General features: G+C 43.1%; 1 protein-coding gene across 1 annotated transcript in view; it reads right to left on the bottom strand.

Annotated features, from left to right (window-relative positions):
- B3GNTL1 (UDP-GlcNAc:betaGal beta-1,3-N-acetylglucosaminyltransferase like 1) overlaps window positions 1–17729 on the bottom strand; it is a 292749-nt gene that overhangs the window by 261792 nt on the left and 13228 nt on the right. The window contains exon 5 of the mRNA XM_063456053.1: window positions 2773–2837. Within this exon, the coding sequence (XP_063312123.1) occupies window positions 2773–2837 (65 nt within the window). The remainder of the gene's footprint in view (window positions 1–2772; window positions 2838–17729) is intronic.

The following is a 17729-nucleotide window of genomic DNA, read 5'->3' as shown; positions in this document are numbered from 1 at the left end:
AAGAGAATATATTTTAAGATCCATTTGAATGTGACCCTTTAATCCGCACATTTGTTTTATATTAAGAATTGCTCCAGAGACAGAGGAGAAGTGAAGGATGGAACTTGCTTTGAACAAGTAGCCGGGGTTTAATGATTTCTTAGAACACTTTGAGGTCAGCAGCTGAAAAACTATATTCTTTGGGACTAACATACTCACTATAGAGACTTTTAATTTTGAAGAGCAACATTTATTTGCATTTTATAACTGTGAGATGCAGGATAATCATCAATAATCAAATTTGTGAAGCAGATCGCACGTAAAGTACAGAAATAAATAAATATTACTCCAACAAAGTAGGAGCAGGGTAAAAAAAAAGAACAAAATCTGTTCTTCCTTCAATACAATTTGTAAAGTCAGTGGAAACTAGCGCAGATTACTGTTGGGCATCTTGAGGGCTGGTCCGGATTATTTACTTGACCCGTTTAAGCCATACCAAATAGAAGAAGCTTACTGTTGAAAACTATAAACTGTCTAAACACCGAGAGATGTGTGTAAACAGCCTAAGCGGCTGTCAATCTCTGATCAAACTGTCACTTCTAGAGCGAGGTTGAGGTATTTGACAACTTGCCTTAAAAACACTGCATACTTTCTTATTTTTCTTCCCACGGGCACAGGGGAGTGTGACACAGTCGGCAAACTGCAACTACAGGCATTTGTACATAGTAAGAAAGCACACTGCAAACACGTGGCCTCTATAGCTACGAGCGACGTGGAACAGAAGTCTACATTACCACCCCACACTCTTGACGTATCAGAGTGCAGCAAAGACATCCCGTACATACTGCAGACACAATGTATCATAAAATATGTAGTTTGGTTTTAATAGCATGTTCAATTTTAAAGAAAAAACAAAGAATGTAAAAATACAAGTACATTGGATCAACCAAAAGAGGATAGGGGTAGGGTTTTCGGAAAAGCATCAGAGCAGTAGAAGAGGCAAATATTAAATTTGAATAGAAAGGCCGTGTCATAGGGAGGTTGACATTTATATCATTAATGCAAAATCAGCTACAAATTACCCATCCTTTTAAGGTTCTAATTACTACAGAAATATGGTACAAATAGGTTAATTAATTAGAGGAAAATTACTGTCAATCTGACATTAAAAATAGATATTAAGTCTGAGGTGGAGATATTTCTGGTTTCATATGCATATGTTAGCACCTCTTCCAGTATCCAACAGGAGACCATCCTCGTTTCTTAGTCAACTGGCGTCACATGGGTCTCATGCGCACACCTGTGACGTCACACAACCTTGCAAATCACCTGGCAATCATACCAAAGTGGGAAACTGCCACTACCTGTCTGCTAGTAAAATCTGTAGAAACCATTTAAAGAGACACACCGCTACAGCACTTTGAATCTCACACATAAAGCTGAAGTGCTTTGTGTGAGGAGTGTCTGATCTTTTTTCATTTTTTTGCAAGCTGTTTTAGATAAATCCCTAATTAAAAAAAGGATAATTAGATCCATGCATATTTTTATTGATTGTATATCTACTGAACAGTGATTATTTGTTTATGCATGCAGTGAACTGTCCCTTTAAGTACTATTAAAGGGAAACTCCAGTGCCAGGAAAACAATCCGTTTTCCTGGCACTGGAGGGTCCCTCTCCCTCCCACCCCCCAATCCCTGGTTACTGAAGGGGTGAAAACCCCTTCAGTCACTTACCTCAGGCAGCGACATGTCCCACGTTGCTGCCTGCTCCTCCCCCGCCGATCCACCTTCTTCCTCCGTCGGCCGGTGGGCGAGACTGATCCCGCCCACCGTCCGAGGAGTCCCAATGCGCATGTGCGGCAATGCCGCGCATGCGCATTGGCGCACCCCATAGGAAAGCATTGAAAATGAATTTCAATGCTTCCCTATGGGGAATAGAGCGACGCTGGAGGTCCTCACACAGCGTGAGGACGTCCAGCGACGCTCTAGCACAGATAATCTGTGCTAGGGACCAGGAAGTTCCCTCTAGTGGCTGTCTAGTAGACAGCCACTAGGGGAGGACTTAACCCTGCAAGGTAATTATTGCAGTTTATAAAAAACTGCAATAATTACACTTGCAGGGTTAAGGGTAGTGGGAGTTGGCACCCAGACCACTCCAATGAGCAGAAGTGGTCTGGGTGCCTGGAGTGTCCCTTTAACCCCTTAAGGACCAAGCTTCTGGAATAAAATGGAATCATGACATGTCAGACATGTCATGTGTCCTTAAGGGGTTAAGTAAGTATCCATCTAACCTGCAATCAAAATAATGACATGCCCCCCCCACCAACTCTTTATAACATTTCCAAACCCCTGACGCAGGAGGTAAATAAAAACTAAACACCAAACTGGAACTGATCTAAAGTTAATCATTGATATTTATCTTTGTAATGGCACAAGATGAGCTAAAACCAGCTTGAGGTCCGAACGGGGACAACCGAAGGGCAAGCCACTTGAGCTGTGGTCTGTTCTCGGAACTCTCTTGCACCTGATTTTTATTTAATTATTTCTAATAATTCATGCAGTGTCTGGTAGCTAAGCTCTGGAAATCGAGCTACTGAGAAGTCCATTTCCCATGATGCTTTAGGCATCCAAAGGGCCGAAGGTTTGTCATCTCTGCTTTAAGAGATTTTAGTTTTTCATCAACAATCTCTGTCAATTCCGATGTTATGAGTCATATTTATCTAGTCCCTTTGTAGATTTTAATTAGTATTTTGTCTATAAACGGGAGGTGGGAGAGGCAATAAACGTACTTACGGAATCTAGAAAACACAAGAAACATCCAGAGCTCTGTGAAATTGCTTGGTTCTTCGCAAAGCCAACTGAAAAAGAGAAAAAAAATTAAAAATAAACTGATTTGGCTGTTTAATCTGAGCAGAAAGAAAAAGGAAATTACTTTTAGTGATCTATTTGCCTGCTTTATAAGAAAGAAAGAAAAAAAGCACGTATGGAAAAATATATAAATATAATATTAAAATTTTAAAAAAACCATACAGAATTATGGTGTGAACGAATACATAAAAGAATGTATATACTTGGCAAAAAGCTTGATTCCAGATGTACCCTTCGTCTCGTTCATCTGGTTTATATCCAGTTCTCTAGAAAGCTCCCTCACTGCTGGAGCTCTATGCTCTCGCAAGCTTCTCACAACCCCTATAACCAACACTACCTAATGCAACATGCTCACTCCAAACCTAACAGCCATCTCACTCCACACTACCTAATGCAACATGCTCACTCCAAACCTAACAGCCATCTCACTCCACACTACCTAATGCAACATGCTCACTCCAAACCTAGCAGCCATCTCACTCCACACTACCTAATGCAACATGATCACTCCAAACCTAACAGCCATCTCACTCCACACTACCTAATGCAACATGATCACTCCAAACCTAGCAGCAACCCCACTCCACACTACCTAATGCAACATGCTCACTCCAAACCTAGCAGCAACCCCACTCCACACTACCTAATGCAACATGCTCACTCCAAACCTAGCAGCTATCTCACTCCACACTACCTAATGCAACATGATCACTCCAAACCTAACAGCCATCTCACTCCACACTACCTAATGCAACATGATCACTCCAAACCTAACAGCCATCTCACTCCACACTACCTAATGCAACATGATCACTCCAAACCTAGCAGCAACCCCACTCCACACTACCTAATGCAACATGCTCACTCCAAACCTAGCAGCAACCCCACTCCACACTACCCAATGCAACATGCTCACTCCAAACCTAGCAGCTATCTCACTCCACACTACCTGAGCACCATGCTCACTCCAAACCTAGCAGCAACCCCACTCCACACTACCTAATGCAACATGCTCACTCCAAACCTAACAGCCATCTCACTCCACACTACCTGAGCACCATGCTCACTCCAAACCTAGCAGCAACCCCACTCCACACTACCTAATGCAACATGCTCACTCCAAACCTAGCAGCTATCTCACTCCACACTACCTGAGCACCATGCTCACTCCAAACCTAGCAGCAACCCCACTCCACACTACCTAATGCAACATGCTCACTCCAAACCTAACAGCCATCTCACTCCACACTACCTGAGCACCATGCTCACTCCAAACCTAGCAGCCATCTCACTCCACACTACCCAATGCAACATGCTCACTCCAAACCTAGCAGCCATCTCACTCCACACTACCTGAGCAACATGCTCACTCCAAACCTAACAGCCATCTCACTCCACACTACCCAATGCAACATGCTCACTCCAAACCTAGCAGCAACCCCACTCCACACTACCTAATGCAACATGCTCACTCCAAACCTAGCAGCCATCTCACTCCACACTACCTAATGCAACATGCTCACTCCAAACCTAGCAGCCATCTCACTCCACACTACCTAATGCAACATGCTCACTCCAAACCTAGCAGCCATCTCACTCCACACTACCTGAGCAACATGCTCACTCCAAACCGAACAGCCATCTCACTCCACACTACCTAATGCAACATGCTCACTCCAAACCTAGCAGCTATCTCACTCCACACTACCTAATGCAACATGCTCACTCCAAACCTAGCAGCTATCTCACTCCACACTACCTGAGCAACATGCTCACTCCAAACCTAGCAGCCATCTCACTCCACACTACCTGAGCAACATGCTCACTCCAAACCTAGCAGCCATCTCACTCCACACTACCCAATGCAACATGCTCACTCCAAACCTAGCAGCTATCTCACTCCACACTACCTGAGCAACATGCTCACTCCAAACCTAGCAGCTATCTCACTCCACACTACCTAATGCAACATGCTCACTCCAAACCTAGCAGCTATCTCCCTCCACACTACCCAATGCAACATGCTCACTCCAAACCTAGCAGCCATCTTACTCTACACTACCTAATGCAACATGCTCACTCCAAACCTAGCAGCCATCTCACTCCACACTACCTGAGCAACATGCTCACTCCAAACCTAGCAGCCATCTCACTCCACACTACCTGAGCAACATGCTCACTCCAAACCTAGCAGCCATCTCACTCCACACTACCTGAGCAACATGCTCACTCCAAACCTAGCAGCCATCTCACTCCACACTACCTGAGCAACATGCTCACTCCAAATCTAGAAGCAACCCCACTCCACACTACCTGAGCAACACGCTCGCTCCAAACCTAGCAGCCATCTCACTCCACACTACCTGAACAACATGCTCACTCCAAACCTAGCAGCAACCCCACTCCACACTACCTGAGCAACATGCTCGCTCCAAACCTAGCAGCCATCTCACTCAACACTACCTGAGCAACATGCTCACTCCAAACCTAGCAGCAACCCCACTCCACACTACCTGAGCAACATGCTCACTCCAAACCTAGCAGCCATCTCACTCCACACTACCTGAGCAACATGCTCACTCCAAACCTAGCAGCAACCCCACTCCACACTACCTGAGCAACAAGCTTGCTCCAAACCTAGCAGCCATCTCACTCCACACTACCTAAGCAACAAGCTTGCTCCAAACCTAGCAGCCATCTCACTCAACACTACCTGAGCAACATGGTCACTCCACACCTAGCAGCCATCTCACTCCACACTACCTGAGCAACAAGCTCACTCCAAACCTAGCAGCAATCCCACTCCACACTACTTAATGCAACATGCTCACTCCAAACCTAGCTGCAACCCCACTCCGCACTACCTGAGCAACAAGCTCGCTCCAAACCTAGCAGCCATCTCACTCCACACTACCTAATGCAACATGCTCACTCCAAACCTAGCAGCCATCTCACTCCACACTACCTGAGCACCATGCTCACTCCAAACCTAGCAGCCATCTCACTCCACACTACCTGAGCAACATGCTCACTCCAAACCTAGCAGCCATCTTACTCCACACTACCTGAGCAACATGCTCACTCCAAACCTAGCAGCAACCCCACTCCACACTACCTGAGCAACAAGCTCGCTCCAAACCTAGCAGCCATCTCACTCCACACTACCTGAACAACAAGCTCACTCCAAACCTAGCAGCCATCTCTCACTCAACACTACCTGAGCAACATGCTCACTCCAAACCTAGCAGCAACCCCACTCCACACTACCTGAGCAACATGCTCACTCCAAACCTAGCAGCCATCTCACTCCACACTACCTGAGCAACATGCTCACTCCAAACCTAGCTGCAACCCCACTCCACACTACCTGAGCAACAAGCTCGCTCCAAACCTAGCAGCCATCTCACTCCACACTACCGGAGCAACAAGTTTGCTCCAAACCTAGCAGCCATCTCACTCAACACTACCTGAGCAACATGCTCACTCCAAACCTAGAAGCCATCTCACTCCACACTACCTGAGCAACAAGCTCACTCCAAACCTAGCAGCAATCCCACTCCACACTACTTAATGCAACATGCTCACTCCAAACCTAGCTGCAACCCCACTCCGCACTACCTGAGCAACAAGCTCACTCCAAACCTAGCAGCCATCTCACTACACACTACCTAATGCAACATGCTCACTCCAAACCTAGCAGACATCTCACTCCACACTACACGCGCACCATGCTCACTCAAAACCTAGCAGCCATCTCACTCCACACTACCTGAGCAACAAGCTCGCTCCAAACCTAGCAGCCATCACACACCACACTACCTGAGCAACATGTTTACTCCAAACCTAGCAGCAACCCCCCTCCACACTACCTGAGCTAGGTTGCAATTAGTATAATCCACACAGATTTAGCAAAATGCCAACTCAACGTTTCTTATAATCCCACTCCACACCCTTAAAATTCACACAATCAGAGCAGCTTGTCCAATCTACAACTACACTAACCCTCATTACCTGTGTATCTAGTCCATTCCACACCTTCACTAATTCAACATTGAAGAGCATGTACACCCCATTCCTCGACTAACACACACAACGTGAGCAGCATGCCGGCTTCACACCTTCTGTAAACCTAATACAACCTGTGCAACTTACCACTCCTCACCTTTTATTGTCCACAGCATGTCCACTCTTCACCAAGTGCACACCTACACTAACTCACACATCCTGAATAACGTGCCCAATAAACTCCTCCTATAATAGACGCTTCTTCCAACCTTTGTCTTACGCACACCCGACCATATTTGAGTAGTTCGCTCATATCCCCTTTAAACTCTGATCTCAAAGTCCCTTGTCACTGTCCCTCCATTCGGCATTAAAATGTCCACAGCCAGGACCCCACTGGAGGCATGACTAAAGAAGAGATTACACACTTCCTTGGTCATACCAATTCATACCCGCAATGGGCATTGTGATAGGCTTAAAAAGTCAGCTGACACTCCTAGCCACCCATTTATGCTCAGACTAATGCCTGCTTATTGACCCAAGCAGCACAGAGCTGATGGGATGCTGGGGACATTACAATTGGTTTACACTGAATGGAATTTCGACACACGTGGACTCCAGAAACGATCACAACTTTAATAAGAAATACAAAGCGATTAAGCTGTCTAATCCCTTTAATCTGACATTAAAGCTCTTACAGGTATTCTAGTGGTTTCTGTCTCTGGACTCATCCTGAAACTATAAGTCTGCGATGTGGAATCATTTATTTTATTGGTCACTCATTCTTTTAAGTAAAAATACGCAGTTGACAGGGGTCAACTGTTTCCACTCGCCTGGCTACCAGAGTAGAAGTTGAAATCTTAAGCCCCGTGACTTGTTAAAGGGAGCAATTTCTGGAAATAAAATCTATGATCCAAGAAGAGACTCACTGTACAAACTGTGATTGAATAGTCGGGTGTTTTTTGGCTCATACAGTAGTAATAACGTTAATAGACAATAAACTTCTGGAAAAACGAAATATTCATTTTGTCATAACATTTCAACTGCTTCTGTGAAGAACCGATGACTCATTTTTGCCATTTTCATTAAATCTGGCCTGGTTTCCAGGCGGCTAAGGCCGTCCAGTACTGATGACATCACCACATCTGGAATCCATTACCTGCGAACGGGGAGGTTTGACAGCTTAATAAATAGAAATCTATTTTTATACTGATGGCCAGTGATTTTCACCTGGGGGCAACCAGATACTTCACAGAGTCCTGATGGGAAACAGGATGCACCTCGCCTCCACTCTAAGAGGGATCACTAAAAGATAATACGGTTTGATTTTATTTTGATTAAGAGTGGGAAGAATCTCTTCCCTTTACTCTCACAAACCGACTTTCCCATGATAAAGTCCCGCACACACATATTCTCCTGATCTATAATAATAAATATATTATTAATTTGCTGAAATTCAGCCCCCAATTCCAAATGATGCAGTGGGAGGGAACATATGGTAACATTTTAATAAAAGTAATATTTGTATGTCCCATTCAGAAAGCATGAGGTTGAGTGATTTTGACTGCATGCTATGCCACTAAAGACTGCAAAAGGAGGGGAAAAAGCCAGCAAGTAATGAGAAAAGGCACACAATACATTACCCAGGGGCGGACTGACCACTCGAGCACATCGGTCATGGACTGAGGGCCCGTGGCAGTCAGGGGCCCGGGGCAGCTATGGCCGGGCTGAGAAGATTAGATGATCTCCCCAACCGGCCCAGCATTAAGGCAGCAAAGTTAGTGAGACCAGTTCCCCAGCGGGAGCGCTCTGTGTTGGAATAGAGGAGGGGATAAGGAGTGACATCACATCCCCTCCTCTCTTACACAAATACAGAGCTCCCGCCGCATGTGTGAAGGAGGAGGAGCAGCTGTGATGGTAACAGCAACATGCTGCTCAGGGGAGGACGGAGAGAGTCAGCCTGAACAGACTGAAATGCAAGGTAAGATGGGGCAGAGATAGCACTGTAGGCACCAGAGGAGGACTTGGGGAGGAGGAGGATAATTTTAGGGAATTGGGGGCATGATGTGATACAAACAAAGGGCGATTGAAAAATAAGTAGACTTACCAAACTTTCACACAAATACAATCAGACATGCACTCAAACTGACAAACTGCTCAAAGACGCCCATGTGTTCACAATCTCACACACACTGACATGCCATACCAAAAGCTTTCTGCAGTTAACTGTATGTCCTGATTTTTCTGTAGTGAGCTTGTGTGTCTGTGGCTGAGCTTGAGAATGTGTCAGTGAGCTTGTGTGTAGTGACATTGTGTGCATATCAGTGAGCTGTCTGTAGTGACCTTGGGATCTTGTGTGTGTGTGTGTCAGTGAGCTTTCTGTAGTGCGCTGTGTGTATTGAGCGTGTGTGCGCGTCAGTGAGCTGTCTATAGTGAGCATGTGTGTCTGAGCTTGTGAATGTGTCAGTGAGCTTGTGTGTAGTGACATTGTGTGCATATCAGTGAGCTGTCTGTAGTGAGCTTGGGGTCTTGTGTGTGTGTCAGTGAGCTTTCTGTAGTGCGCTGTGTGTAGTGAGCGTGTGTGTGCGTCAATGAGCTGTCTATAGTGAGCTCTGTAACTGCTTGTGCATTTACACCATACTGGAAGTATGAATATGCAAAACAGCACATGCATTGACGTGGACAAAGTGCAACAGTGTTTACAATGATTTTAACACTTAGATACAAACAAGCCTTTATACACATACCCTCACACCATATACAAATTAAAAAAAATGCACACTTATTCAAAACATTTAATTAATACTGGTATAAGGGGCTCTATAGGGGATTTTGCCCAGGGGCCCAGAAGGCTGTCAGTCCGCCCCTGACATTACCCATTGTCAGTTATTCGTGTATCAGTGATGTGATACAACAACTTAAATATCCAGCACAACTGATTCAACAAAAAGGCTGCATTGTGCTAAAGACGACCCTAATGAGATAGTGCTCTGTTAGTAACCTTGGTTCAAATTGGCAAGGGCTCTAAACTCAGCCATGGGGACTAGACAACACCACTGTAATAATACTCTGAGATAGCAATGTGTGCACACAGCTGACTTTAAAGGAGTGCCCAATAGGTAGATCCCCAGATATTTTTAAAGTTACAGCTCCCATAATGCTTTGTCATTCTAGAGACATTATAAACGCATGCAAAGCATCATGGGAGTTGCAGTTCTACAACATCTGGGGATCTACCTTTTAGGCACCCCTGGTTTACAGCGTTCATTTTGAACTCTCGTTTCAGTGATAACCCTCAATCACTATGCTCAGCTCCAGAACAAAGTGTCTAGTACTTTCACCATAATGGCAAAAGCGAAACGATATTGAATACTTTGTAGAATGGTTAGCAACTTATATGCTGGGCAAAGCTATTCCAAAGAACCTTTTGTCAGCAATTTCGATGGTTATTTTGGTTTTATAATTCGCATTAAAGTGAAAAAAATGTAATTTGAAAAATCAGCCACGAGAATCAGTGTATATTAACGGATGCAAAAAACGAGAAAAAGAAAAAAAAGCACACACATCATTTTATGAAATGTTCCCATCTATGCCAAAGCCAGTTCTACAAGACAGAAAGATAGAACGAAAGGGATTTACACCTTCAGGTAAGCCTATGCATTAGGTAACATGCGGTCACAGTATTTTTTTGTTTTAACACCTTCGGTGTCAGTTGAGCATATTGCAATGCCGTAGTTTTTTTTAATTTAAGTAACGGGGTTGAAATGGACAAGCCGCACTCCATTCGAATACACAAACTCCGTGACTATAACATAAACACTTTGCTGCGAGAATTCTGAGAAATATCTTCTGCATACTTCCTTGCAGTTGAGCATTATCTGAACATATGTTCTAGTTATGTTTGGCTATTTACCATCCAAGGACTTCCCATCACGCAGTACAATTGACAGACATATGTACGCAATATCCGCAATATCTGTGATAAACAGAACAGGAATGGCTTCCGCACAAAATACACCTCTCTAGCGCGATCAGAACATCGCCGATTTATTTAATTAGTTTACAGAAGCGCACGTTTTATTAATTTCCAGTCGCGCGTTAGATCATCCTCCTCCTGTACAGTATACAGAGCCTCTTGTGACACTTCACATGATTTTTAAAAGTTGAAGATTTGCAGCCAGAACTCATATCACATGAAAGGGAAGATTTCATGGTGCGAAGCACTCTGCCTGCAGGATATGTCATCCTCCTGCAAACAGAAAGGCTTCAGATCAGCCTGCGGAGAACAGAGATGGCTCTGGTTATCGTGTTCAGAGAGTGTTTATCAGATGAGAGAAAGCTCGATGGGAGGCTGGAGATCAAAGATTTGCTTTGTAGTTATCACTTGTAGCATCGGGTTTTTTTTTTTTTTTTAAGCTGGAGAGTATAAAGTGGGTGTTTGACAATCTTCAAAACCTGGTAATTTTTGTATTTATTTTTATATTATCCTATACAGGATATTCACATATTTACATCTTTCTACGTTAATCTGCTCCCCTTGTTAAAATGTCTTATCCAGTTTGCCACAAAAGGCACCTTGAAACATGGTGGCAACTGTGGCAATAAAGAAAGAAGAACGGCTTCATTTAAATGAATCTAAGTATCGCACACATACTTTACCATTGTGCAGAATTCTTACTCGATATCGCGCACTAAGTACTAGAGACACGTGTGGCAGTACTGAACTACAAGATACATTTTTATAAGTCTCACTATCTAACGTGGCCACATACAGGCTGAATCAAGGATTAGTGAAACGTGTATTTGGTAGGGTGTATCAAATTAAATTAAATTGCTGAAAAAGATCAACGAGCACATTAGCAAACCATCTTAGTACTACAAATTAGGGAAGGATAAAATCTGTACTACATATGTGCAAACTGGTACTGTATAAAGGGGATTCTGAATGGGGGGGACCTTTTAATTGAACATACCCTTTTCCCTTTCTTATTATGACATGTTTATGCAGATATAATCTATAATTAGTTGCCAATCATGCTAAAGATGTATTATCCACTGTCTCTATTAGCAGCGCTCACACATTAACAATCTCTGCTGCTAGCCAGGCCTACAATTTACTCGCCGCAGAAGGCCAGGACAGGCCATGGCACACCCACCAGGAGTGTTCTGGTCGATTCTCCATCAAATTTGTGGGCAACACTTCATGGCTGATGGAGTGTCTTTTTCATCTGGACTATGCTTTTTATGGTTCATGACATGGCTGAGGTCGGAATTTTTATGTTTTTTCACATATGCGTACAAAATACTTATTTTTGTTTGCAAATCATTCCTTTTATTTATTTATCTGTGAGCCTTGTAACACAGTGGGGGCATACCTCTCTTATTGAGCAAACTGAGAGCTAGCCACCCAGTGATACTTTCCCACATAAGCTAAACAGTATCTACTTCTGTGTTACCATCTTCCATCAAGCAATATATTAAATAGCTATGCAGTTACTTGTCTATTATTTCAAAAATATGTGCAGCATTCTATTTATTTATAAAACATTTTACGAGGAAGGGTATATTAATATTTCTCTCGTTTTCAGGTATGTCCTGGGTACTATAAGTACGATCTTCTAACAAATAATTTTATATCTGCGGGATGTAATTCTCATTCATAAAACTTTACATATAAAATATTGTCTAAATTTGCTTTCATTAATATCTGTGATTGTAACAATGCACACCATGAAAATAAAAATAAATTTAAAAAAAATTAAAAAATCAGGTTGGCAAAAACGAGCATTGTCTGTTTATCTCTTAATACAAATGCTACTCTGTCAGTTATATTCACTAAATTGTTTAGCGAAATCAACATTAATTTCAAAGTTTAGGCAAAACACTTTCAGTCCCATTCCTACGAATAGTTTTTGCTCATCTAGAGAAATAACGAGTACCGTATATTGTGCAATGCGCACCTCTACCAGATGTACAGCTTCTGTAACACGTCCACACTTCCATCGAACGATAAGGCAACGCTTGCTACACATATTCTACGCAAATAGAGAGGCCCCTTGCCCTTCACTTAACCCGTGAAGTTTTCCAAAAAATTGCACACGGACTTCGTATGTGATTTAGCAATAACAAAATTAGACTTGTTATTTACGTTTGAGTATTTGCCTCTCTCTGTCTTTTGGCAATTTTTAGCAGATCATCTCCAAGAAAGTGATATAATATAGTCTGGATGGCTTAGGTTTTCAGATTTACGGCTCTTGGCACCTGCGAATATCTCAATTCTTCCAGCACATATTGTATTCTCTATTCCCCGAAGGATACCCCAAGCCAGCAACACAGAACATTTGGGATTTTTACATTCATTAGCATTAAGGTAGTCTATGAAAGATAAGATAGACACGGGTATTTCAAAAGTAATGATAGAACAACAAGAAAGAAAGATTAACAATTAATCAAAATGAATGATGCACACATGAAACAAATAAAAATCGGACTATTGTTTTCCATAAGGATCAAATCTATGCAGTCTGGAGCCCTACTCAGGCAGAGTGGGACTTCTATGTCCCAACTGCCCGAGATTAGCAGAAGTTACACTCCCGAGCAGTACCTGCCAATATTTCAACGGTCGGTAGCGGATAGGATAAAATTATATAACCAATCCGCCATCTTTGTTAACCCTACATTTTGATATTTACTGCTCATAATTACTTAGAAATATCATCCATATCAAATAAATATTTATCATATAAAAAATGTTTAACCTTTTGCCTAGGGGCCTGACAGCCAAGAGGGCAGGACGTGCTTTCTGAGGGCTCTTGCACTAGCAGACACAAAAACGACAATCCTGATTACCCAAACTATGCCAGCTACACGAGAAGCCCAAAAAGCGAAACAGGACCACACAGGGAATAAAATGATACCCGTCCTGCACCGAAATACAAAGCAAGCGCCTGAAACGTCCACGCGGCCTACTTCAGAGCGGAGCCTGAGGCCTGGGGGAAGCGGACGATCTCCAGGCACGGGACCTGCTCAAAAGTGGCAATCCAACACTGCCACCCCCCCCCCCCCCCCCGGACCTGCAGGGGTTATCCTGGTCCTCGCAGGGGTCGGCTACCCCCGCAACGCGGCCTCCACAAGCGGATAAACCTGCAACCGAGCGAGACTAAGGTGGTCAGAGCAAGATGGCGGCGGGGATGTGACAGGAGACAATAATCACCCTCATCACACCACCTACGCACACCCTAGAGTTTTTCAACCGGCTCTGTGCCAAACTATGGACAAAACTCCGCACTAAGGGTCAGCACTTCCTCCTGGACTTGAGGGAAATGGCGGCATGGATTCGCCCGCCCACCCGACGCCACCTAAACAGATACCCACCCAGGGCCCCCAGAGCGGCGGCCAGACAGAGAAAAAGTCGGAGACCAGAATGGCGGGAAACGGCAACATACCCCTGAGATTCCGGCACTCGCCCTTGCACACACCAGAGTAAGTCCACCAAGCCTGCCTGACCCGCTCACCACACGGCGGCAACAGAACCCTCCGATCCACGAAACGCAACCCCACATGCAAGGACTAACTCTGCCAGCCTCGTGGCTCACCATAACGCAGCACAGCTCTCCACAAGCGACAGACACAAGCGGAGAGCCCTTCCAGGCCCTACGGGAAAGGGAGCATGGCCGCAGCACCAACTCTACTATTGCACCGGGCCCACCTGTCAAGCCTCCAGAGCCGGCATCGGATAATCCAGATTGACTGCACCGGAGGCGGACTATGCTCCTACAAGTCCAAGAGCAGTGATAATACATAACCCCACCGTACAGGCTGTCACTGCTGCACTGTTCCTATGTATATCGTTGCCTCAGCTTGCAAATGTAATATGCATTGTTAGACCAAGTTACTTTACTTTTGTTCATTAGCCATGCTCTTTCTTTATGTTATGTTTAGCACTTTTCATGAGACAAGCCCACATGCCTGGCACTAGAAATGTATACCTCGCCTGCTATACACACTATACAGGCATGTGCTATATCTAATCGGTAGCTTATGACTAGCCTGTATCTAGCATACACAATATCTATACATGCCTCATCGCATTAATGCAGCCTGCCATAGTGGTATAGCATGATTCGCCTACGACAGCCAGGCCACGTACATGCCACCCACTCATACACAACAAGCTACACCTAACGTGCATTAAGCTACTCATCTAACACACTATCACACGACAATCAACATTTGCATTTTAAATGTGTATGGCTTATTCCTAAATGTTAACAAAAAAAATGTGCAGAAATTAAGTGCCTCATTGTGAATTTTGACAGATAAAATATGCGTGCTGTTGTGGCACATTACATATGCTTGTTAATTCCATGCACAAAGAAAAAAAAAAATTATAAAAAAAATAAAAATAAAAATGTTTAACCTTTTGCCTAAATCCAATCTAAACAGATGTTTCCTTCGTAATATATAAATACTTTTAAAAAATTAAGGAACTTATGAAACCACAACCTTTTTAATTAGATGTCTCGAATCTCAGGCAGCGAAATGATCTGTACCGTAAAAAATCCCCCTCTTAACCCCTAAACTACCCAAAAGTGTTACACTACATTTTAACCTCTACATTACAGTTAATTTAACAGTTGTCTTCTTATTCATGTTTTTTATTTTATAACTCAAGCCAAAAATTCCCATGGTTAAAAGTGTGAATAATTTTGCTATATTAAAAATCTGTAAGGGATTTATACACTAAAGTTATGTAGTGAATCTCATTTGTATAAACAACGTGTGAAAAATACATGTGCAATTTAAGACACTTCAAATAAAACTTTAACATTGTACAGCGCTACGGAATTTGCTGGTGCTATATAAATAATAATAATATACAATTTAGTAGCAGCTTTATTTTCCCTTGTTTATATAAAAAAGTAGCGGCTTTCCCATCTCTACATTATATGGGTAAGCCCTGTTTTATATGTATTTTTGCATGTTTGTATGTTCTAGCACTGCACTTGCACTTTAGTGCTTGCGAGGTGGGATACAACACTTAAACACTAAGTATTTTTCGTGGTATAGTGGATCTCATGCTCCAAGCACAGAGGCCTGTTTCTACAATTACAATTATTTATATTACGCCAACATATTCCACAGCGATGTATAATAGGTAAACAAAACAAGTATTTAATTCTAACAAAACATCTATGACATACAGGGACTGTAGGTGAAGAGGGCACTGCCCAACCAAGCTTACAATCTAAACTCTATAACAAAATGGCACCTATTTTAACAAGCTCTAAAGCATCCTCGGATAAATCCAGCTTGTGGGGTGATTTTGAAGACAGCCATCAGATCCACAGCAACTTACCTTTCACCTTAACTCAGGGGAGCAGTGTCTCGTCAACTAAAGCTGGCAGAGAGACAATATACACATGATGTGAGACTGAAATGGCGGCCGTTTGAGAGAAAGTGGACATATTGAAAGGTCACACAGCTGTAGCGGACGATAACTTAGGTGTGGTCCACGTGGCACAGTCAGCCTTCGATGCTGCACTTGGAGAGCTCCAAAAGGGCTATTACGACTTATTGATCAGATAGCAATTTTGGAAGACAGGGCTAAGCCCAAAATATCAGAGAATATTAGTTCAGAGAATGCCTGAGCAAGAATTTCTACATTATAGGAGTCTCCCATCTACTTTGTTACCACCGCAACAGGCAAAACGTATGGGTTTGGAATGATGTCCTTGATTCGCTAAATCCTGATGTAGACCCACAGGGATGTTTTATTAAAGTTCTAAAAGGAGTCAGTCAAGGCTGCACTCACCTTTACTTTTGAAAGGTCAGAAGTAAATTTTTGGGGACTTATTAAGACACACTGAGTAATGGAGATGATCAATTCAGCCTCTCACAAATATCTTGCATGAAAAGTCATAAAAAATGGAGACCTGACCATTTACGGCACGATAAAGCTGAAAAGTCCACTACAATTACTCACTTGTCAGGGGCTTCTACCTTCTTGAAGCCCTTGGGCCTTCCCACTGATTCTCTGCCGCCTGCTCTCCTACACCAGAGGAATGTAGCGAACATTCCTCTATTTGTCCCTGGTCCATATCAGCAAAGCTCCCAACTCATCCTACCTGAGAAGACTTCATACTGTTTCTATCGAGACATTTCACAAAACTAGACTGGCATCATAAGCTTATCGAAATGCTTCTTTTTTTTTTTTTATAAATCTTTATTTTTCTTGTGCCTTTGAAAACAGATAACATTTTATCTTACAGTGCCACAACAGCAACAATAAGCTTATTTTGAACAGTAGTTGACAAGGTATGTGAGGAAACGGCACAATTTTATATTATAGTGTCAGGCTAAACATTGAGAGACTATGTCAGGGTGAGAGACGCAGTTTTAAACACAAGATCTCAGCTAGTTCAAAGATTGTCAGGTTAGATAGTGTCGGGATTGATTGCACAGGTTGAGGTATAGAGGTGGTGTGTCAGTCTTCACAGCAGTATCAGTTTGTATACATGCATACATGTATAACGTGGGATCATTAACAAGATTAGTGGAAATGGCTGACTTTAACTGACGATTTTCTGTCATGAGGTGTAGCCTGCCTGTGGGGTGCGAGTATAATGCAAGAGATTCATGTAGTATATAGCTAGCTGAGACCCATAGGTCTACATGCAAGATAAAGTAGGAGATTTACTAACAGTATATGATGTACCCTCTCTAGGTGCAAGTGTTTATGGCTAAGTACAGGTAAGGATGCAGTAAAGAGAGGGAGTGATTAATCCACTGAGGCTAACTAAACAGTGTGGTTCAGCATCTGCATGCTATAAGCTCCATCTGGGAGCACCGTCAGGCATATGTCAAATAGGCAAAATATT

This window comes from Pelobates fuscus, chromosome 5 (genome assembly GCF_036172605.1).
Source record: "Pelobates fuscus isolate aPelFus1 chromosome 5, aPelFus1.pri, whole genome shotgun sequence".
NCBI classification, from domain to species: domain Eukaryota; kingdom Metazoa; phylum Chordata; class Amphibia; order Anura; family Pelobatidae; genus Pelobates; species Pelobates fuscus.
Note: the sequence above shows the minus strand (reverse complement) of the source record. Positions and strands in the feature narration are given on the sequence as shown.